The 24,956-nt window shown below is 39.4% G+C and overlaps 1 protein-coding gene across 13 annotated transcripts in view; it reads right to left on the bottom strand.

The window, feature by feature from the left end:
• Positions 1-24,054, bottom strand: part of CHD2 (chromodomain helicase DNA binding protein 2) — a 113,640-nt gene extending 89,586 nt beyond the window's left edge. For 4 of the 13 annotated variants that reach the window (XM_081550380.1, XM_081550382.1, XM_081550385.1 and 1 more), the window contains exons 1-4: positions 23,554-24,054; positions 23,075-23,208; positions 4,837-5,068; positions 1,097-1,183 (exon numbers count right to left, since the gene is read on the bottom strand). In XM_081550380.1, the coding sequence (XP_081406506.1) occupies positions 1,097-1,183; positions 4,837-5,068; positions 23,075-23,136 (381 nt within the window). In that variant the 5' untranslated portion in view covers positions 23,137-23,208; positions 23,554-24,054. Of the gene's footprint in view, positions 1-1,096; positions 1,184-4,836; positions 5,069-13,279; positions 13,327-13,918; positions 14,008-17,953; positions 18,100-19,344; positions 19,852-19,898; positions 20,068-23,074; positions 23,209-23,553 lie in introns of those variants that run through there. The other 9 variants (XR_014071334.1, XM_081550378.1, XM_081550384.1 and 6 more) reach the window with 5 other exon arrangements.
• Positions 24,055-24,956: the final 902 nt, after the last annotated feature.

Here is a 24,956-nt window from a genome sequence, read left to right as displayed (position 1 = left end):
AGAGTCAGCAATACTCTGCTGACAGCAGCAGACCAAGTGAGTTTACAGTCACGGACATTTGAACAATCTTTTCCCCACGAGTTAAACAAATCGGCAAAATACTCCCATTTCTGTTGGTACTGTGACCTACCGACAATGTGTTAATTTATATACAAAAGGGAAAAGGTTTATACACCATGTGCTTGGTTATAACAAACATGGAAAAAGAAAGCTAACTAAGGTTAACCAGCTCAGAGGTCACTCAAAATAAAACACCATAAATGCAGTGCAGGTGTTATGGTCAATCACATTTTTAAAGTATACTTACTGCCCCAAACGCATTAACCTTTGGCTACTAATATTTAACTGTTATCAGAAGGACGTTACATAGTTAAGAACAGCCAAGTCCTCCAAAGAATGCAGAGGGGACATTTCACTGAGAGAGCAAAGTACACCTCTTCAAAATGTAGTCTATAAACCTAACACAGAGTTAAAACAGGATTTCCCCAAAAACTTCACACAAACTGAGAAAAGGTCTGATTCTATAGAGCCAACAGAATCCAATACATAACACTAATTTTTAAAATCATCAACCTATTCAATCTCAGAAAATTTGATCAGAAAGTAAATATGCGTTCAACATTTTGTATTGCACATTAAAAATGAACTCGGAAACCAAATTTTAACAATTTAGGTAAAATAAAATAATTACTTAAGCACACTCTCCCTTTCTCAGCAGTAAATCTGAAACTACTTCCATTGTCACCTTTGCTTAGTGACCCAGTTAACAAAATCTAGAATTTACAAACTTGATGTTTTAAAAAGTAAACTTCTTGCTATAATAACTGCACTATGAGAAACAAACAAACAAACAATTTGAGGGCAGTTTTATATAACACTCTAACACTCTACTAAAGCATACACTACATGATCTTTCTGGCAATTATTTTTTAAAGCCACACGTGGCTTTTCCTGCTGTATTAGGTTTAGAAAACTTGCTTTCCAGTCACTTAACTCCCACGCCTGAAGTTCATGGTAATACAAACCAGAGTCAGAAAGGATGAAGTTTAAGATAAAGAGTGTGAACATATCCCCTTAAAACACTGTTTTTTCTTACCTCCTCCTTAATATTAAATCGTGATGGTTCTTGTCTGCTTCGGTTTGACCGCCTAACCCCATAAACATCAGGATATTCTTCCCACATCTGTAAAATTAACAGACTACACATGAATCTTTTTTCTTGACCCCCATTTACTATTTACATTATTGGAACATATATTTCAATTTAAGTGAATTCAAATAGCTAAATATCAAAGGGATTGGTTTGTTTAAAGAGACAATAAAGGACCATCTTTAAAAAGAATAAAGCATATTACCCTAGAACTCATTAAAGTTGTGACAATGCCTCTTCGTCACCACGTGGCTATTAAACTAGAAAGTATGTTGCTCACCCATTGTCAAAATATAAACTTACAGTTGAATAATATGGAGAAATAAGAAAACAACTGCTTCCACTAAAAAATATTTACTTATGAACTTTAAGTCCCTAATCCTTTCAGTTTCAGCTTTGACTGCATAAGACTCATCTGAGAAACTCAAATAAAATCAAAAGAGCCCCACCACCAACTCTTGTTAAGTAATAATCAGTTCATCTGCATATATTTAAAAATTCCTCAGGATGTGCAACATGCCAGATACAGTCAAAATTCAGTATTTAGAACATTCAGCTATAAGTTCTCAGAATGAGACCCACTGGCACCCTTGCTCTAGCACACTTCATTTTACTAACAGTATTTAACCCTTTGCCTTTAAGACCTGATTTTGGCCTCTCCTGCCTTCCAAGATGGCCTACGCTCTTTCTATGGAGTATGTATCTCCCCAAATAATCCTTCTTTCACTTTAAGACTCAAATTAACAAATCAAAAGAAAAAATACAAAAGGCCCCCCTTTTCTGCCTGCTCTAAGGATTCATCTAATCCCCAGCCTCACTCTTCTTCCCACAGGTAAGGACTGATAAGTATGTTGTGCGTGAGTGAAGTGAAGTGAAAGTCGTTCAGTCGTGTCCGACTCTTTGCGACCCCGTGGACTATATAGTCCATGGGATTCTCCAGGCCAGAATACTGGAGTGGGTAGCTTTTCCCTTCCCCAAAGGATCTTCCCAATCCAGGGATCAAACCCAAGTCTCCCACATTGCAAGAGAATTCTTTACCAGCTAAGCCACAAGGGAAGCCCAAGAATACTGGTGTGGATAGCCTTTATCTTCTCCAGGGGATCTACCCAACCCAGGAATCAAACCGGGGTCTCCTGCATCACAGGCAGACTCTTTACCAGCTGAGCTATGAGGGAAGCCCATGTTGTGTTCTTTTAATGAAATCAATCACCTATAGGCAAAATGAACTTAAAAGACTGTGGAACACTAAAGTGAAGATGCACAACAGAGTTAAACATTTAGAAGAGATGCTTGAAAGCCAGGATTAGAAAGTTGGGTTTGCCACTGAAATATGGGAGGCAGCTAATGTCATGAAAATATTTGGAGTGAGGCAAGAGAAGCCTTGGGCTGTGGCTCATCATAAAATGTGTGGAAAGTGGACCCCTAAAAAGACAAAAATGATGAAAGACGATCCAGGAGCACAATATGTCACAAAATCAAGGGAGGACATAATCAACAGTACCTTTAAAAAAAAAAAAATCCCAAGAAAGCCAAAGAAAAACAACCCCTACAAAGATAACAAGCATGATGTTCTAGGAATAGGCATTTTAGAAGCCATATAATCATGTAGTTCAGTGTCCTCAGTTTACAAAAAGGAAAAATCCTTAACCTTAGAATAATAAGTCAGAGGACAAAAGATACAACCAAGAATTAGTAATAATCAAGCAGTAGGAAATCAAAGCAAAAAAGGCAGTGAATGTCCACAGCTCAAACCGATGGGGCAGAGAAAGGGAGGCAGCAAGAGCTTTGCTCCAGCCCTGCCAATCAACCCACACCCCACCCTTTCTTGAACCTGAGAGCTGTGAAGTGGCTCCACAAGAATTAGTGTTTATTAACTGGGTGGCTAATTCTTTAAACAGAACTACATTAATTAGTTTTACCATTTTAAAATATTAGGCATTCAGGCTCACCCGTTGGGACTTTATTACAACATACACTGTAATGTGTACATCCTAAAATCATCTTGTGTTCCCATCTGTCCTTTTGAGGGCTAGTGAGACCTAATTCAACTCTTCAATAAAAGCTACCATGTGAAAGAGAAGAGTGTACAGAGAACCAAGAGCGTTCTTTAGAAGCTCGTTTCAGAATAACTGTTGAAGTCATAACCTAATCATTCTAACCGGCTAGTACATCCATCCGTGTATCTATTAACTTCTTAAAATTGATCACCTTAACTTCAACATTTCTGCCTAAAGCTGTCCTTCCATTGTGACATGCAGTCTTAATCCTGTCTCTCTTTAAGTTTTACACATATATATGTATATTACACACACACATATCTGTTTGGCCTTGCAGTTGATTCCCAGAATCCCAGTCAACGTGACTTTAGTCAAGTTTTAATGCCCTGTGCAAGTTTGGTTTCTATTGCTTGCTTTACTCTCTGCAAGCAAAGAACTCCTCACTGTCCAGAAGAAAGTTAAAACAGATGGCCAGGCAAGGCCTTCTGCAGGTAAACTTCTGAGCTGAATGACACTCAGGGAAGATACTCTAAGTGGTGCCTTCCATACACAGGGTCTCTCCGAAATAAGTCCCCACCTGAAACATCTCTTGTGAAAGGTCTCCACATACTGAGCAGGCAACACAGCACAACCCTTGAGTGTCTGAAAGTCCCTACTCTGGTGATGAGTTAGCAAGGACAGTTTTCATTTCCCTGTCCCTAACACTACAACACGACCAGCATTCCCCAACCTCCCACCAACCCATCAGGGCCATTAACCTTAAGCACTGACTATACTGGGAACAGAAGAACTGAAATAACAGGTAATCTCAATTCTGCCAACAGTTATAAGCCACTTTGTTTTTTTAATTCCAGGATTGTTGAAGCTATTCTATAGAACTTGCAGGTAATTTAAAATCATTTGTCCTCCTGGGAAGATCTCTGTGTGCAGACATAGATTTGTATCTTAGAGGAAAAACTGATTTCTCATAAAGCTTTCAGCATAAGACATTTTTAAATTTCTAAAAGCAATTTTAAAATATTTTTAGTGATTCTAAACTTAATTCTCTCAAATTAGAACTTCAAAAGATCAGCTGCATCTCATGATTACCTAGACCAAGTCATTATTTTTCCCCAAAAGGAATGCATCCCAAAGTTTGGACATCAGTGAGAAAATTCTATGCAACTCAGTTTTCACCTTTTTGCATTCTCTGCTGGAAAATTCTTCTGTCAGGTGAAGAATATCTACATTGCCTAGGTACAGATAATTACTTTTCTGTGCGGAGTACTTCTCCTTCTATTCTTTAATAAAATAAAACATACCTTAATCTTGGACTGGAATCATCCAAACTACAACTCCATTTCACAATCATCTGTGAATGATTTTCTCTGGTATTACTCACTATTGTGCTAAAATATATATATATATTTCACCATCTTTTTTAAATGCTAAAAATCAAAACAACAAAAATGTCTCTCTGCTCTATATGATGGTTCACATAATTATTAATATTTTCCTCATAGCCTGTGTCTAACTAGTAGAGCAGATAGCAGCCCCCATTTAGATCCAGAGACAGAATATTACTAGAAAAGGCAGCTGCAGATGAATTTTCACTATCAAGATACACTAAAGAGCTCTCCACAGGAACGCAAAGGTCCGCTCTCTGGTCCAGGCACGCGGCACACTTGTACTGTTCAGCAAGGCCGATACCTTCTTCACATCAGCTATCCGTTCCTTCTTAGAGGCTGGTTTCTCTTTGGCTTCTGGAAGAACTGGCTGGGACTTGGAACCTGCCGATTCACTCTCAGATTCCGACTGACTCTCCGAAGATTCAGAACTACTATTTGACTCACTGCCATGGCCACTTCCTGGATCGCTGCCCTGCTCACTCTCCGACTGGCTGCCTGAGTCTGAACCCGAAGCTTCTTCAGATGCTGAATGACTTAATTAAAAAAAAAAAAAAAAAGATTTAAAAAAAAACTTTAAGAACTGCCACATAAATTGGTTTTAAAAGAAAAATCCTAGCATTAATATGACAGCAGATAGTAATTTGGTAATACAAGATTAAAATTTTCAAACATACTTTTATATTCTTATTTACAAATAATGTCACTAGTGCCATTTTTAACATCCCTGACAGCTACCATTTCCTGATTTACTTGTATGATGCCATATGCCACATAATTTATATAGATTAGTTCTTTAAAAAAAAAATAAAATGGGGATATTATTTTGTCCTTCACTCACATGAAGAAAAACTGAAGCTTAAAAGTAGTTAAATAATTCTCCAAGATGACACAGGTAGGGTTTGAAACCAGGTACATCTGTCTGAATCCACTAAGTCTTATTTGTTCATTATTCAGCCCCTCCCTCAAGACACAGACAAAACCAAACCGAAACAAAAGGAACAAACAAACAAAAAAGCAACCAACACAGAACAAAACAAAACCAAGGCAGAGTCACTCAAACAGTAAAAATGCAATTGTTGCAATTATCCAATCAATGGCTCTCAAAAACAGGTGCAAATTAAAAACATACACACATTAACCCCAAACCAGAACTCCTGCCCTAAAATTTCCTGCAGGTGAGTCCCAGACCTGGTAGACTTAAAAGGAAAGGAAAAACAAAGAGACTAATCCAATAAAGACTGCCATTGGGCTTCCCATACAACCCCAACTTCATCATTCCAAGCCCCCCTCAGGAAAGAGCAACAGGTAAATGACAGCAGAAGTCACACCAAAAAATAAAACTGTGTCCTTGGCACAGTAAAGTTAACTAGTCCAGGTGACTAACACATCTTAACTCACTTATTCTGTACCTGTGACCACTCAGAAGGTGGTCACCAAGCAAGAAAAAAAAAAGAGGAAGTAACCAGTTAAAAAGTGCAGGCTCTGGCCCTCATGGCTTGGGTCTCCACCCTAGATCATCTCAGGCAAGGGAAGATTGAAGGCAATATACCACCCTATGTTCTTCAATGTTAAAAAGAGAGCCAGGGGCATGGTGGCAGGAATGAGGATACTATAAAGAGAAGGGACCTAAATCTGATGGACTCTACAGGAAAAAAAAAAGGTGGACAGCTCACTCAGCTCTTCTGCTTAGAAACTATCTATTCATTTAGGAGAGGCAGAGCAGAGGAGAAAGCAAGCAGCAGCCCAGAACCTAAAGTAATGCCAACACAAGGACCTCAGGTCTAGCAACCAGAAGACAAGACACATGGCACAAAGCCAGAAAAGGCTTCTAAAGAGCCAGGCTTTTTATCTACCCCCACTCCCTTCCAAACTAGAAATGAGGGGCTACCATTTGACAGATGCGTCCACAGAATGAACAGGACAGTACACAGGGAAGGGGCATTCACCCAAGTATCCCGTGTGACTCACAGCAAGCAAAACAGCCAGAGGGACTTCAGTTTACATGAGGAAGCAATGAGAACACGGGGAGTGGGAGAGTGTCTACCTTGGGAAACGGAGCAGAAGGGGAAAGCGACTTATCATTTGTCCAATTATGTAATAGATGCCAGGCAATATGCGGAGTACCTTACATGTCTGTTTGGCTTATATATCCCCCAGCACAACACTTTTAGGCATTATTATCCACATATGGAGGATGAAAAAACAGAAGTTTTAAATAAACTGGTCAATACAAAACTAGAAAGTGCTGGGGGGAGTGAGGCAGAAATTCCACTTTAAGTGTGGCTCTAAAAAGCTCAGGTTCTACTTCACCACAAGAGTTCAAAGTCCTAGAGACTCAGCCGATCAACTTGATCCCTGTAACAGTGACTAGTACCTTCAAGGCCCCGTTACACTTACTGACTTCCTGGGTCCTCGGCACAGTAAAGTTAACTAGTCCAGGTGACTAACACGTCTTAACTCACTTATTCTGCACCTGTGACCACTCAGAAGGTGGTCACCAAGCAAGAAAAAAAAAGTAACCAGTTAAAAATAAAAAGTGCAGGCTCTGACCCTCATGTCTTGGGTCTCCACCCTAGATCATCTCAGGCCTGTGCCCTCTTGCAACCTATACCATCAGTCACTGCCAATGTGATGGAAACAATTCGATACCAGTTCCCACATCAAGGGATACCTGTGTCCATGAATACCTCATTCTCTTTGAATGGCCTCATAGGATGAATACATATTTATTTAAACGGCTCCCTTATTAAAGGGACATTTAGGTTATTTTTTAATTGTTCTCTTAACGAATAAGCTACAAATATCACTGATACACTTTCGTATCTCTGTATTCCTGAGAAAAATATTTAGATTTTCAAATTGTTCACTATAACAAACAAAACTATATTTTTGTATATATGCCTCATGTGCAGCTCTGTATTTGTGTTTGTGTAGGAAAGTAACCTCTGGAAATGTGAGCAGGCATACAACACCTTTCAGGTAAGAAAAACACATCCATGTTTCTGTCAGTACATAGCTACGTGCATAAAACCATTTTAATCACCAAATTGCTAACAGTGGTTTACTCTATGGGGTGGGTTATTTTAAGTACCTTGTGGATTTCATGAATTACTTACTTGTGCAATTAAAAAAAAAAAAAAAACTAGTAACTCTGAAAGTCAAATCCAAGAGAAAACATCAAATTTACAACTGTATTTACTTGTGGGGGTTAAGGGAGACAGATGTATTCTCCAGGAATTCCATGCCCTCCTCCAGGGGATCTTCCCAACCCAGGGATAGAAACCAGGTCTCTTGAATTGCAGGTGGATTCTTTACCAGCTGAGCCACCAGGGAAGCCCAGAATACTGGAGTGGGTAGCCTATGCCTTCTCCAGGGGAACTTTCTGACCCAGGAATCAAACTGGGGTCTCCTGCATTGCAGGCAGATTCCTTACCAGTTGAGCTACACAGGAAGCCCTCAAAAACAGTTAACTCTGAAAGTCAAATCCAAGAGAAAACACGGAATTTTCAATTGTATTTACCTCTGGAGGTAAAGGGAGGCAGATGTAATCAGAAAATGATATTGATGGGTTTTAGGACTGAGGCTGAGTGGTTGAGTTCCCAGCCATTCACTAAATATCAATCTTTTTAGTCTTTCCAATTGTTCATAATAAATCCAACCGAGAGTCAAATTCAAGGCAAGGGGTGTAAGAATCACCAATCCTACACAAAATGAACTAAAGATATGAATCAGAGTAAAACCAAGGGTTTTTTTTTTTTTAATCATTTCTGAAACAAGTCAGATTTAAGCAACCTAAAATAATATTCTAGGGAGGGGAATGTTTTAAAAAATAAGCCTTAATAAAGCTATAACTCAATTAATTTGTATACGTTTCCTAGGAGGGCAAGTTCCTAAATGTTGAGTTAGAAAAAGAATATTTAGGAAAAAACTATAAATATCTCCACATTTAAGATACTGATGACCTAATTATTAATTCAAAGGACACGAAATTTCCTGAAATATTATGAAGATTCACTACTAATGCCTAATAATAATACTAAATACTATCAATATTAAATTGTAGCCTGCGATGTTTAGGAGACGTGTAAAGTCCACAAGACTGGAAGAAAAGGACAAATCAAGTTAAAGGGTAAGTAGTCCTTTAACTAAGCTTTCACCTAAATTAAAGTAATAAAATTACCTGATTTCCAATGGCATTAATAGCTAGCTATAAGGCAATGAAAAATGGAATTTCTGAGAATGATTATCCACCATACATACAGAATTCTCATGAAAAACAAGTTTACCTAAAAATTACACAAAACCTAAGTTGCAGGTAAGTTGTAATTTTTGACTGAACAATCGCAACAATGGAAACACAATATATAAATAAATAAAAGGGACTGAAGTCAAAATTGGGAATTGTTGGATTCCAATAGAAAAATATTTAAAAAAGCTTCACACTTCCTGTCACTCACTGCTAAAAAAGATTTGATAACTCTTCAAAATCCCTTTCAAGCTGGCAAAAATACAGAGATTAAGTGTGTCTTTACAACTGAAAGCAAGATGTTCCCTTTTTAATCACTTTTGCAAATGACCACAAGAGGGCAACACAGCAACACCTGACTAAAGAGCAAGCCTGCGGTTCTCTGCCCAAGAACTGCCATTTCAGCACTCGGTGGGTTCTGTTTATTTTCCTAAACTTACAAAATGGCCGAGCTGCTTGGCAGAGCTTGTTTTTCTGGTTGGTGGTGGTGAAAGCAAAATCTAGTAAAAACAAAAAGCAATCTACACTGGAATTCCATAAAGCTTATTTCCAGACTATGTACTATCAATAATAAAATAACTAGCATTTATGGAGCACTTCTGTGTCATGTTAACATTCTCCTCTAATCTGTACCCTCATTTTACAGAAGAGTTCTTGCCCAAGTATGTGTCTATGTCAACCCCATCCCCACAGTGTGAATTATGAAATCCACAGTATTAACCTCTAAGTGGTGTTGCTGTCCCTGTCATAATCAGTTAAAGAGATTATTAAACCACCCAGCAAGAGATCAAGGCCAGAACCATTTCAAGGGTGGCGCAGGACAAGTCCTTCTCAATCCCTCCTATGTGTCATAAGAGGACAGAAAGGCAAAGATCATTAAGTCACAAGTTTCTTATTGGTAATAAAAAACACTAGATATAGTTCCTCTAATAAGTTGAATCGTATCTTTAAGACCTCCTCCACCTCTGGTTCAAATCCCATGACTCTGAAGAATAAGCTTCATTTTAAGTCAGGTTCAAAAGACAAGAGACTGAGAAATTTCAATGTACACACAACAAAGGATTTATACATACAACACAGGAAGAATTACATGGCAAAGGAAATGAACATGCAACTACAAAAAAACAAACAGCAGAAGCCAATAAACATTAAAAAAAAGGTAATTAGGCCTCACTAGTAACTTGGGCGGAGAAGGCAATGGCACCCCACTCCAGTACTCTTGCCTGGAAAATCCCATGGGTGGAGGAGCCTGGTAGGCTGCAGACCCACGGGGTCTCTAGGAGTCGGACGCGACTGAGCGACTTCACTTTCACTTTTCCCTTTCATGCACTGGAGAAGGAAATGTCAACCCACTCCAGTATTCTTGTCTGGAGAATCCCAGGGACGGTGGAGCTTGGTGGGCTGCCGTCTATGGGGTCGCACAGAGTCGGACACGACTGAAGCGACTTAGCAGCAGCAGTAACTTGGGAAGTGTATTACAACACATTAATTTTACACTCTCTGCTCTGCAGAAATTAAAAAGTCTGATAACATTAAAGGATGATGAGAAAATAGGGGTAATAGTACTCATATATGATCACTGGAAAAGTAATCAGCAGAAGCTTTAGAAACCTATTTTGTGTTATCCAGTTGAGCTAAAAAATACACGTATGAATCATGTGATTCAATCAGTGGGTATATAACTTTAACAAATCATCAAACATGTGCAAGAGGTGGAAAAGTATAAAAATATTCAGAGATCTGCTCACAAGATTTTAAAAAAGTATAAAAATATTCAGAGATCTGCTCACAAGATTTTAAAAAAGGAATTAATTTACATGCTCATATATGAAAATGCAAAGATAAAATATGAAAGTCATCAGTTCAGTCACTCAATCATACTACGCAATTAACTACAGCAGTTAAGACTAGGGATGCGTCATCTATAAAAATCGATATGACAATTTCAAGGCTATATTTTTTAACACAAAATATAGTGCATGAATCATAAGTTTTAAAATGCCAAGTTTTTCATATGCCAAGTTCACGAGAATGACAAGGGAAAAGGGGTAAATAGGATTTTAACTGTATCTATCTTGTTTAAAACTTTAATTTCATTCTTTGAACTTTTCTGAACTTTTCTTAACTTCTCAAAAAAGAGCTGTGTTTCTAACACTGCAGAACTAATAAGTACTCTGATACAGATCATCCTCGGATTCAGCAATTCTTTGGGAATTTACTTTAACACTGCAAACACCAAGGATTCTCTTTTCAGAAAAAGGTATTGGGTTGGCTGAAAAGTATGTTCAGGTTGGGAAAAAGGCAAATGAACTTTTCAGCCAACCCAATACCCATATGAGACAAAATGAACACCAAAATGCCGTGTACAGTTTCAGAAAATAAAGGGTTAAGTCCTATCAGTAACCACCTCTTGCTTCCAAGATTAAGAAATGGTCAGCGGGGGTGGGGGGTGTGGGGGGGAATCTACCTTTCATAACCATGCTTCTAAAATTCTCAACTGTGTCAGGCAGAAGGCACCTTTATCTCTATTATTCTACTTCTGCTGACCAATAACCAGGAAACATTGGAGTGGTCCTTAATAGTTTAGAAAAGCGTAAAACAAATGGAACCCAAGCAAACAAATCACTAGGGAACAAGTGAGTTATAAGAAGAAGCCTGGGTAAGGCACAAATTAAATACCCATTTCACAAACACTTATCCCAATCCGGATCTGATAACGCTCTAAGGACTACACAAAAGTCAAGTTTTCTACCCAGGTAACAACATGGAAGACCAGCCGTTCATGCAATGAAAGGAAGTTACAAGAAAAACTAGCCCTACAAACCACCATGGGTTTCTCTGGTGGCTGTGAAAGAACCCGCCTGCCAATTCCAGAGAAAAGGGTTCGTTCCCTGGGTCAGGAAGATCCCCTGGAGAAGGAAATGGCAACCCACTCCAGCATTCTTGCCTGGGAAGTGACAGGGACAGAGGAGCCTGGAGGGCTACAGTCCATGGGGTTGAAAAGAGTCAGACGTGACTTAGTGACTGAACAACAAAGACATAATCCACCGTATCAATGAGCTTAGCAGTTGATGCATTTACCCCTATTTAAACCCTGAGGCTAGATGAACTTGTTTGACCAGGAGTTCCTTTCAGCCCTTTGAATCTTTTCTTTCCTTATTAATAACTTTAATAAGGGTTCGATCCCTGGGTTGGGATGATTCTCTGGAGAAGGAAATGGCACCCCACTCCAGTACTCTTGCCTGGAAAATCCCATGGACAAAGAATCCTGATGGCTACAGTCCATGGGGTCGCAAAGAGTCAGACACGACTGAGCGACTTCACTTAAACCCTGAAGCTGGATGAACTTGTTTGACCAGGAGTTCCTTTCAGCCCTTTGAGTCTTTTCTTTCCTTAGTAATAACTTTCAGGCAATTGTGTTTTAGATTTTTATAAGACAGTAACTCCAGAGTTCAAAGGAGATTTAAAAGTCCTGGCTGCTAAGCTCAATAGTAAATGTGGAACTTATGCCCACATTGTCACAGGAAGTGAGGTCCCTGAACCAGTCACAGAAAAGGTGAGGGCTCCCAACTTTCTTAAGAACAATAGCCCAGACAACACTTACTGAAGCAAAAACTTTACTGTTTTAAACCAGTTTCTCACACTCGACATCACTGATGTTCTGGGCCAGACAACTCTGTTGGGGAGGGGGTGGAGAAATACAACCTTGTGTATGGCAGGATGTTGAGCGGGATCCCTGGCCGCTACCCACCTACCCATCTACCCACTAGATGCCAACTGCAGTCCAACCCCAACCAAAAACACCTCGAGACGCTGCCAAAGTCTTGCAGGGGTGTGGGGAGGTGGTGTCCTTAATTTCAAAACTAGATTATTAAAGCATTATTTAATTCTAACTTCCAAGAGACACATACACTTCTATCTTAAATAAACAAGCTCAGAGGGTCCTGTCTGCAATTCAACAGCTAAAAAGAAATAGAACAGACCCAAAATCCTGTCCCATTAGCCCCTATTTCCCAAACCTGCCTGAGTGCAGAAATCAAGGGAGCCTGTCGTCAACACAGATTCCTGGGCACCATCCCAGATGGTGCTAGTGGTAAAGAACCTGCCTGCCAATGCAGAAGACAAGAAAGACATGGATTCGATCCCTATGTTGGGAAGATCGCCTGGAGAAGGGCATGGCAACCACTCAAGTATTCTTGCCTGGAGAATCCCACGGACAGAGGAGCCTGGCAGGCGAGTCCATTGGGTCACAAAGAGTCGGACAAGACTGAAGCGACTGAACACACATACATCCCTGAACGACTGAGTTACAACTTCCAGGCAAGAAGCCTGGGAATGTTTAGCAAGCAACTCAGGTGATTCTTATCAAGTAGATTTGGGGACTTAAATGCCTATATAAAGCTAAATTCAGAGGGAACAGACCTTTTAATCAAGCAAGAGTAAGGGAGCACTGCAAGAATATGACCCATGAGCCACTTCCCTCTAAAGGACAACTTACCAGCCATATGCTGTCTCCATCTGAAGGTCGAATAACGTATGCTGGAACTGAAGATGCCCTCTAGTTAAGACTTTTGACACCCACCACCCTCAGGAACTACTTCTCTAGTGCATGCATAGAACAGCTGTTTCAGCCCTGGCTTTTGCAAGGCCACACCTGGAGCACAATTCTGATTATCTGCCCCCTCCCCTCCCCTCTCTCCTTTTCCCTCCCTCCCCTCCCAAAATCCAATCAAGTACGGGCCTTGGTGTTTTGAATTCACAAGTGATTCTGATGCAGAGCCTAGAAGTGGGAATTAAGTTTACTAACAGCAAAAGACAAAAATGAGAAGTTCATCCTCTACAAACTGGCCAAACTCAAAGTGCACGTGTGGCGGGAGCAGGTCAGACCAGACAAGGGCAAGGTTCCAGGGCAGGGCTCCACCCACCCACCAGTCCCTCACACTACCCCAGGGCAATGACTTCCCGGAGACAATTTAACTTGAATCTTTTCACGTAAAAGTATGGCCTTATGGCCTTTTGAAAAGCGATGTGTCTCTTCATCAGTCACACTGGTGATTTTCACCTTTTGGTTTCTTAATAAGTTTAAGGTAAATAGAATTATTCTACATTTTCAATCACCTATATACTTTCCGCTTACCCATCTATAATAATTCATCCTGGAGCCAAACTGCCAGTGCCTGAATCCAAGTCTACCCTTTCCTCAACCTTGTGCCTCAGTTTTCTCGTCTACAAAAGAGGAGTGATGATCATGCCTACCTCACAGACACAATGTGAGGACAGATGGCTCAAATGAACACGTACCAAGGATTTATAACAAGCTGCAGGCTCATAGCAGTCGCTACTATCGTTAGCAATTACTGAACCTCTCCAAAATAAATCAACACAGGTTTCAATGAAACATTTCTCAACAATCATATCTACTGGTTTGATATTTAACCTAAGTGTAACATTGTAAGTAGAACCAGCAAAAACGAATTCGAGAAGTAACTACAAACTCTCTAGCTAAATATACAACCCAACTGAAGGAATGGGATGACAGGTTAGTATAAAAAAGCTCAGCAGGATGCAGGCCCACCCACACAAATTCAAAGGCAAGCTCTGGGGAAGGTCGACCTTGGAAAGCTAGCGGAAGGAGGTCTCTAGCAATCCTGCTACACTAACCTTCACGCTAAATAAAATATACATTCGAAACCCCTTAAAACTGTGCCTGACACAGTGAGCACTCCATAAAATGTAAATCGACTCTGGTATTTTCCTATAAAATGTTCACCACATATGTTATTTTCCTTCAAGATAAAATCCAAAATGAAAGATTACCAGCCATGGCTGGACTGAGAAATAACTCATATATATGCAATACCTTGAGGTTTATTTTTACATCCTACTTTCTTATTCCGTTTTTAATGGTTACAATTCACAACCCACCAATGGGTGACAAGTATCACCGTAAATAACTGCTTCACAGGGCAACTGCTCAGCCCTAAGCTACCTTTTCTCAGCTGGGGGAGGGAAGGAATTCTGAATGGAATGCAACTGCATTCAAAGTCAATTATGGAATCCAAACTTGTAGAAGTCTCTAAAAGAGTCTTGAGAGTCCCTTGGACTGCAAGATCAAACCAGTCAATCCTAAAGGAAATCAACCCTGAATATTCATTGGAAGGACTGATGCTGAAGCTGAAGCTCCAACACTTTGGCCACCTGATGCCAAGAGCTGACTCACTGGAAAAGACCCTGATGCTGAGAAAGACTGAGAGCAGGAGAAGGGGACGACAGAGGATGAGATGGCTGGATGGCATCACCGACTCGATGGGCAAGCTCCGGGAAGCCTAGCATGCTGCAGTCCATGGGGTCGCAAGGAGTAGGACACAACTGAGCAACAAGAGGGTTTAAGGAGACAATCACAGTAAGGAAGAGACAGAGCTAGAGTTTAAAGCAATTGGGGACAAGGAAAAAAAAACCAACACTATGAACAGTTTAAAGGTATGCTACAGCAGGATCTGACATGCCCGTTGAAACGGAAACTTTCCCTCTTTTCCATACACCACCTCCTTATTAGCACCCCATCCCCCACTGCTTCCAGACCAACTGCCAGTTGCCCTAAAAAGGGAACTGAGAAACCAGGACAGGTAACGGAGAGACGAAGGGTTATAACAGAATATAACAAGTGCTCCATCAGAAGATTTGAAACACATAGGGAAACACGTCAATGTATGGAAACACGTCAATGTACGGAAACACAGGCAAATCTGAAACACATGGAAGCTTTTAAAACCGAACCACAAGGGCTGGGCTGGACATTGGTATTTTTAGAAGCTCTCCAAGGTCTGACGTAGAAACAAACAAACAAACAAAAAACAGAACCCAATGAACTCATAAACCAAAAGTAAAGGAAATGAAGTAGTGGAAACACGAAACACAGATCATGAGACTACAGGTCTAACAGAATAAATTGGACACTGAGCATTACATTAAATGAAATAAATGCCACTACGGGGAAGACTGATTAGTAAAAGCAACCTATAGCCAATTCTATAAATTGTTGTAAATATTATAGCAGTTACATTTATATACAAACAGCACTGCACCTTGGTATGAATCATTCCCTCTGGTACAGCCTGAGATGGAAACGAGGCAGAGGGTAAACCAGAGAAACAAGGCCTCTACTCAGAGTGACTGCCAAGAGGACTATGACTCAACACAAGCTGGTCTAGTCCAGAGAGATTCATACGCTCCCTGCAGAAGGCTGGGTTTCTCAGGAAAAAGAAAAAAAAAAAAAAAAATTCTAGGATTAACTACAAAATACACCCAAGGTTTCAACTAACTAAAAGAGGTCTTGTCTTGCCTTCTAAAATCATCTGAACCTCTCCCCTAATTGGCTTAAACTGACTCCTGTGGGAGGCCTGGCCACCAGCCTCAGGGGCAACCTGGCTCTTAAAGAGGAACTTAGAAAGTATTGAAAAAGCAAGATGAAATATGAGGAATAAAGTGTTACTAGTAGCTTGCAGTTATTGAGCACTTTCAACCTAACAGTGTCTCTGCTAAGCACTGTATAAGCATTACATAATTTAATGTTCGTAACCCAATGAAGACTGTCATTATCCACACTTTTTTTTTTTTTGGCCGCACTGCAAGGCATGTAGGATCTTAGTTCCCTGACCAGAAACTGAACTCACATTCCCAGCAGCGGAATTGAATCTTAACCATTGGACCGCCAGGGAGGTCCCATATCCACACTTTAAAAATCAGAAAATTCCAGCAATGTACTTCACTGGTCTGAACTGGGAAAAGTTGCCTGTACTAAAGTAAACGCTGCACCATGCCTGGGTGCTCTGTCATGTCCGACTCTTTGTGATCCTATGGGCTGTAACCCACCAGGCTCCTCCGTCCATTGGATTCTCCAGGCAAGAATACTGGAGAGGGTTGCCATTTCCTCCTCCAGGGTATCTTCCCAACCCAGGAATCAAACCTGAGTCTCTCTGTGTCTCCTGCATTGGCAGGCGGGTTCTTTACCACCAGAGCTACTTGGGAACCCTAAATGCTGCACTAGCACCCATCATTGTACACAACTCTCGCCAGGCCAGGCAGAGAAGAAACAGCTAAAGACTTCACAAATTACAAAATGACTCATTAGAACTGTATCATAAGTATAAAATCAGAACTATCATTACAATGATGCCTTATCACTCTTCTGCAACATTTCCTCATAAAGAGGAGACACCCCCCACCCCCCGCCACCAAAACTGTGGGGTCTCTCCAAAGTTATCACTAAAATAACAAAAAAGGTGACCTTAGCCAAGCATCTTAACATAATGCTGTAGGTCAATTACATTTCAAAAATAAAGTAAATGATAGAAATAGAGATGAGATTTGAGAACCAGAAGCAGGGCTTGGGAATGGTTCAGGAGGAGGGGAGTGAGGAGTCCGGGGGGACAGGGAGTTAAATGAAGGTGATTAAAATGTATAAACTTCCAGTTATAAAATATAAAATATGTGCTCCAACACTGCTAAATTACTGCTAACAAACATATGACACTCACTAGCATTTATTGAACTGTGTCAACTTTTGTTGTTTCAGCTTTATACTAGTAACACTAAAGTTCCAAAGAGGTAGTAACAGGCAATTTTGGTGACCTATGAATTTGAATTCAATGTCCAGTCAGGCTGAAAGGCAGGAGGGAGGTAGTCAGCTATAGTAACAAACACCAGCAAGTAAGGCAACACAGTTATTTTTATTTGTATACAAAATAACTCTTGAGTGCTTTAAAAAAAGTTTCTTCCCTAAAGGAAACCTCTTCAAGAAATCCAACCAAGTTTTAAGGCTTTCCAAAAAAAAAAAAAAAACCCTTAAAAAATTGATGCTATGATCCAGAATAAAATTAACAGATGTCACACAGAGCAGTCACTTAAAATTTATGTCAGAACAAGCTGGCTGTGCCACATTTTATGTGTGAAAGGACAGGAGTCTAGAAATAGGTGGTTTTAGCAGGTATATCTCACAATTGTCAGGGGTTTAGCTGCATATGGAAGGAGATAAGTAAGCCAACCAATTATAAAATCTGTGAGCTTCACATACTGTCGAGTAAAATGCAACTGAACTTCCAGATTCACCTCTCAAAAAGTAACTTACTAAAAATTTTTATAAGTAAAGTTCCTCATGAAATAGTTTGCCCACCTTCAATGGAAACCGCAGGTTTTCAAAACAAGAATCCAAAAGAAAGAAAAAAGATTAACCAGCACTTTTCTTGCCATTTCATGACATTCTGCACACAGGAGAAAAATCCATAGAAGGCTCAATGAACAGACCTAATACTCCGCTTCAATAAGTTAACTGGCTCCAAGTAGCATGCAAATAGTTCACAGAGATTAAGGATGCATCATAATATTCATTTTAATTCACACAGTAATATCTATGACATCTACTACAGAGCAGTTTACATCCTAGAACACAACTGCAGTGTTACTTAATTCTCTTTTAATTTAGGGCATTTAGCAAATAAAATTTTAATGTAACCAGAATTCAATCACAAAATATAGGAAGAACAAACCTTTCTTCTTGCTTTATATTTACCTTAAGTTGCTAATATGTTAATGAACTTCAAATTCTAAGTACTTGTCCCTAAGGCTGTTAAAATTTTCATCATATATTTGAGCATATGACTGAAATATCACTTACAGAATATTTGATAAACAAGCCTATAAAACAAACTGAAAACCCAATTTCACCTAAGTTTCAACAAAGAATTCCTCCTAAAGAACCAAGACTATGAGAACCTACAAAACCAATTAATAATGTAGTGAATTTTACTTTACAAACTTTATTCAGAAGAAATTCACGACATGCCCAGATAAACATTTCTACCTGCACTCAGGAGTTCACATCTCTTTGGAAATATCCTATTTTACTCTATAGAAAAAATCTTAACCATTGCCAGCAATCTGACTGATATTCCACTTACTGCTAAAACACCCCCAAAAGCTTGGGGAAAAAAACTATTCACCGGGGTACAATTACAGTATTGATTACAGACCAATACCGTCTTTCCTTTGTGCTTAACTTCATTAAAGTGAAAGTGAAGTCGCTCATTCGTGTCCGACTCTGTGCGACCCCAGAGACAGCCGCCCACCAGGCTGCCCCGTCCCTGGGATTCTCCAGGCAAGAGGACTGGAGTGGGTTGCCATTTACATGTGACCAAATTATAAAGTCATGGTTGCTAAGCTATGATTATTTTTTTAACCAGAAATCCTTGCAAGGGTTGCTAAACAAGGCAGACCATGAGCATCACTGTAATATTTTAACAAGTTTATCAGGACTGAATTAAAATTTCCAGAACGGGGAAAGTTTCCTAAGATTTTACCAAGGAATTCCACTATTGCGCATGCTTCGGGAGTCACTATTCTTTAGGAAGAGCTCTAACACTTAAAAAGACTTGTCTTCTAACAGCTATTGCTGTATTCGTTTGTCTACCTAATATTAGTAAACTAACAATTACTAAGGAGGTCAAAGTCTCTTGTTCTTTTCTACCTAATTATCTCTTAAAAATGAATCACTTTGCACATACTGACCTGAGTTTTTCTCCATCAAATGTCAATTGAGAAAATGTTTGGTACCAAGTAAAAATGCACGGGGACAAGTTCAAATAATCTTCCCTTTGTTTATGAGCCATGTATTAAAACAGCAGCTGTTAACACCATTAACAACTTTCAATTAAAATAAAAATATCTCCTGACAGTGAAACGCTTTTAGTCAATGATCACAAACTCACTAATCTTCACAGGAAAAACACACACACACACAAAAAGAACCCCCTAGGATATGAGAAAGGAAAACGAAAATTGAAAAAAACACGCAGGTTTTCGACTTCAAGTTTCCCGATTACTGCCCTTCACTTTCTCCATAAGCAGAAGCCGCTTCTAAAACAGGAAAACCATTCCTAGGGTTGGGTAAAGAACAGACGCCGCAGGGTGGAGACGGCCACAGAGAGGGCGGAGGACGCCGCCGGGAAAGGCCGCCCACCGGAAAGTCCCAGCCAGCGTCCCTGCCCCTCCCCCTCCCCGTGCCCCTCAGCGGGCGGCTGGTTCCGCGAAAAGGAACCACCCAGGCTGCGCACGCAACTAACGTCATTGCGTACGCTCCTCACTGTGGCGAGGGACCTGACGTCACGGGGTGGAGCCTGCCCGAAGGCCGCCGCTGTTGACCCGCTGTTGCCAGGCGCGCGCACAGCCAATCAGCAGTCGGCGCCGGCGCCGGCCGGCCTTTGAACTCCGCACGGCAACTTCCTGCTGTTTGGCGAGTACACAGTGCAATGCAGTATGTCTGTCAGCGCTGCGGCACAAAGGAACAGCCATTTTGTGACTGAGCTGGACCTGCACCAAGATGCCAGGGGCTCAGAGCTGCTGCCTGCGCTAACTACCAAGCTGCCCTTTATTTCAGTACCAAAGAACGAAAAGGGGAGAGAGGGGCAGATGTTTCGGTATTTCAGGTTTCAATATGCTTTATTTTCAGTCTTCTCAAAAAAATCCCGACTCTTAAGAATTATCAGCATCATAAAATGGCTGCCACTTAAAAAACTCCGTTCCAGTTCACAGGCAACTGCATTACGCCAATTTCTAACCATCCCCAGCCTTTTAAGACTGACAACTAAAAGGCTGATTTAAAAAGCAGATTTTGCCCGTAGCTCAGCTTATCAAAATAAATCTGGTTCAAAGGCAGAGGGTTTGGAGATAAATTTTAATAAACTTTTATGATAAAATCAAAACGCAGCGTCCTAGAACACAGAGCTCTTTGTGTGCACACTTGGACTCACTTTCCCTTCTCTTCCCATTATTCGGTATTACTGAAGTCAACCCCACTGAGAATTATTTTAGGTAAGTGTGTGATCCTCATTTCTCTGTCCATCCCTAAAACTTTGTTTCAAGTACTTGAAACTTACAGATACCAAATCAAAATATCTTTGAAAGTGAACTTTAAACCTTCCAAAACCATGACATACAAAGTGTAACACTGTATTTAAGCATTAACTTCAAAAGAGTAACAAACTTACATAATGACTATTAAGTATTGCCATTATTTCCCCAAACAGGAAAACACCAGATCTACCTAAACTTACATTCAATTCTCCCAGGTCCTAAAGTAATTTCACAGACCAAAAAGTTTACTTGACCTGCAAACTCCTCCCTTCCTCTCTGATGGCTCCGGCTGCAAAAGTGATTTTTCTAATATTCCCCAAACACTAGACTTTGTGCCATTGAAACCAGGTCCTTATGGAGAAATTCTGAAGCATTAAGGAACCAAGTACTAGCTATTGTAAGTCATAGTTTTAGCTCCCTTAAAAATAACAATTTACTACAATAAAACGTAACTAACATTCTCTTAGCTTTACAATGTTTAAAGGAAGTGATGTCATAATTATGTACGTGTATTAGTATACAATTTAGAGGGAACAGTAATTTAAAACTCCCATCTTCTTTTCAAGGTGTCTCAAATATTTGACACTCATCAGGTGAATGAATCAAAATATACTTGACAAAATGCATTCAGAAGTACAGTGCATGCTTCTTGTTAAGCTGCAACCCCATAACCAGAAGACAAATGCATGGCAACTTGCATGTTGTTTTCCAGGTCAGAGTAAATTATTAAAAGAAAGAGTAACAAAACCACTTAATTTTTTAAATTAGAAAGCAGAGTCTGATCAATGACGTTAACCACAAACCTTGCATGAGAAAGCCAAAACCCATGTGAGATATGCAAATCATACACTCAAGGGAGTACCAATTTTAGGTATTGAATCTTTAATAATTTGTCAAAGATTCCTGGGGATTCCTATTTATTCAAGTCACCATCACACTTCAGAAAAATCAGTTTAGAATCAGTAGTTTTCTGTCCTAAATCTAGCCTACATAATTACACGGGTGATTCAATTTCAAAGACAGCAATCCAAACTATGTGACAACTCAATTTGCAAAAGAATTTGGAAAGGTATTTTTCAAAGCAAGGGTGAAAATACTTTAAGTCTTATAAAACAAATAATTCAACATTAGAAATAAACCATGTTCAAAACTTTCAAATCACTAACCTAGTAATATATATCATTTATAAAAAATTATAAAAGTAAAAGCAAACCGGGGAGGAAAAAAATTCATATAAACCAATCACATTCTCGTTAAATGCATTAATTTAAAATTTGTAATGTGACAGTTCATAGAACACACATCAAGAAATGTATTCATACATACTTTAGAAAATTAATATACAGATTGTACAACAAAACATCTTAGAGGCTTTTCATACAACATAATATCTTAGAGACTTTATTACTTAAGTCACTAATATGGTGAACTCCAACAAATGTGAAACAAATCATGATTTGAACAAACAGTAACATTTGTAAGCTTCAGAAGATAAAGCATTCCAGACGACTCTGTCGAAATAAATCAATAAATTTAAAGCAGCTACAACTAAAATTCGAGGATAAAATACTACATCTACCAACCAGAGAAAATTGTCTAAATCTAAGAACACAAATGCAAACCTTAAAGTATTTTAAATATAAAATTAACAATTAGAATCACAGTAACACACACAAAACAGAAGCCTATTAATCGTATTCCAAGATTTCTGTGATCACAGGTTTGATTTCATAAATGCAGGAACTGTAACCATTGAGAGTAAAGGTTTTGATTAAATCTTATCAAAATTTCCTAAAATGTCAACAGTATCAAAAGAAACATAGAGTCAAATAAAAATATAAACTGAGAGGCATCAGTCAAAGGCTCCTTTTTGCAATTTCATTTTAAAATGTACATTTTTTCATTCATATAACTTTCTCAAATGTCTATTTACTATAATTTACTACCACAAGGCTCCTCTATGGCCTTCAGTTACTAGTTTGGGTATCCTAGATTCTTCAAAGAAAAAATTTGCCTTGTATGTAAAATGGTGCAATGCAGCAATGGCTAAACCGACAAGGTCATTTTCCCACAGCACGAAAACCTAAAAACTGAAATTTATTGACAAAAAACCTGTGGTTTGCAGGCAAGGCCCCCTTGAATAAAGGTACCTTACCTTTTGACTGCTGTAAGAGGCCTTAAGTCACAACTTAACTTTCATAAATTGCTACCAAAAAATTAGGGTGTGGCATATTAGCAATCTCAAGGTCACGCTTTAAAAAACGAACTCAAATTAGTAAAATACTTAAAATAAAACAGACAGCTATCCTTGTCTGTCAAGGTAAACAATGTAAGCTGAGGTTTCCCCAAAAAAAAAGAAAAAAGGAAGAAAGTTGATAGCTCATACCTCGATGCATTGCTGTGTAGCGAACTGTCCTCCTCTTGGCTTTTGTCCTTATTTCTCATCATCTTTTAATTCTTAAAATATTAAGGGGGAGGGGGAATCTGTGTTTGCTTTGAAGTCCTGTGCCCAGGTATTTACTGTCAAAAGTTGAAAGAAAGGTAAGGTCCCAGCTTCTATCGATGGCTTTTATTATCAGGAACAAAGTCCTGACTATGTAACGATATTGTTATAACACAACGGCGGTAAGCACCAAAAAACAAAATATTTCTATTTTTTCCTTAAAAAAAAAAAAAAAAACATGATAAACCGAACAGAGGGAATCATCACTATCAATAAGGAAAGTTTCTCAAAGTAACACACTGGATACAAATAACAATCTCTGTATCTTATTGCGTCATCCAGGAATTTCACATATTTACAGAAAACAGAGTAAACTTAAACATGTAAATCTTTTAAATTACCACTAATGGTCGTGAACTTACCTGATCCATGTAGTAGGTCCAAAGCAAGAGTCCTATCTAGTAGTAGAAAAATATCAGATCCCAAATAATTAAAAATAAAAACAAAATTCTCCGTTAAAAAGCAAAAAATAAATAATATAATCCTCAAATATGTTAACTGTTCAAAAAAATAAAGCAACAATTAATCCTGAAACGGGTCCGGAAGAAAAAAAACCTCATTAGGAGAGCGCACAAAAATGGAGGTGCGCCATGGCTTCTAAGCTGGAAAAAACAACGACCTGGGCTCTCAGTACGGCTGCTTCTTTCCAACAAGGCACGAAAAGAAAGCTCCCAAAAGCTGCTTTTCTCCCTAAAAAAGGTTCGAATCGACCCCAGTAAGTCACTAGGAGAGGCAGGGGGCTGCGGGGGCCCCCTGAGGCTGCCCGAAAGTTAGGGAAAGTTGCGTAAAGTGAGGCGAAGGCAGGGAGCTGAGCGCGCTCTCTCTAAGGCACAGCCGCCATCTAGAGCCTCCTTCCCAGCTCTGAGCTCTGCCTTTGATTGACACTCTCTACATTTACCCCACAACTCAGGTGATGTACCATAGACCCACCCCTTCATCTCCACCAAAAAAAAAAAAAAAGATCCTCCATCCCAGGGAGCCTAAGGACCCCTACCCCCACCCCTCCCTGCCCCTCCAGACCACCCCATCAGGCGGAGGGGGGAGGGTTTCTTAACCCCCTCTAGCTCAAACACCCTTTTTAAGCCAGAGAGAAATGTAATTTGTTCCTTTTGTCTAAAGATCTGCTAAATATTTCAGTCCTTGAGCTAAAATAACTTCCTCTCTGGACAGGAAGTGGTGTTTTATCAAGCCATTTTGAAAAAGGGATAATTCTTAGGAGAATATAAAGCTCAGCTTAAGCACTAATCTTTTTAAAAACTACCCCCCACCATGGTAAAATGGTTTCTAAATAAAAGCAAAACCTCAATTTCATAAATTAAAATTCAAGTTTTGCCTTCTTTATGAAGCCTAAAAATTATCTAAGGACTAAGTTTAAGGGGGAATTTTCCATCCCCACTGAAAGGAAGGGGCACAAGAGCGCCTCCCTAGTGTTCAGTTGCATTAGGGCAAAAATTAATGCAACTAGTTTTTATTCAAAAATCTCAACTTTTCTTTGTATTTTCACAAAATTCTTTAACCCATTATACAACCTTGCCAAAACCATATCCCCAAAATTCTCATACCATACTGATTCAGGCAAAACAATGTTATTAAATTCAAGAGCATGGAACTACCAATGAAAAAACAAACCCAAGGAACTCCACCTCCAAAACCAACACATGTATTTCAACCATCCCCTTGTATTCCAAATCAAATTCCAAGTATATACCCATTTCAACAATGGTAAACTAGCAACAATCTGTCATATGATAGAAAAGTTACCAAA

Source organism: Giraffa tippelskirchi, chromosome 12 (genome assembly GCF_054371585.1).
Source record: "Giraffa tippelskirchi isolate mGirTip1 chromosome 12, T2T-mGirTip1v1.2.pri, whole genome shotgun sequence".
NCBI lineage: Eukaryota > Metazoa > Chordata > Mammalia > Artiodactyla > Giraffidae > Giraffa > Giraffa tippelskirchi.
The sequence above is the reverse complement of the archived record's forward strand: the minus strand, read 5'-3'. Positions and strand labels throughout refer to the sequence as shown.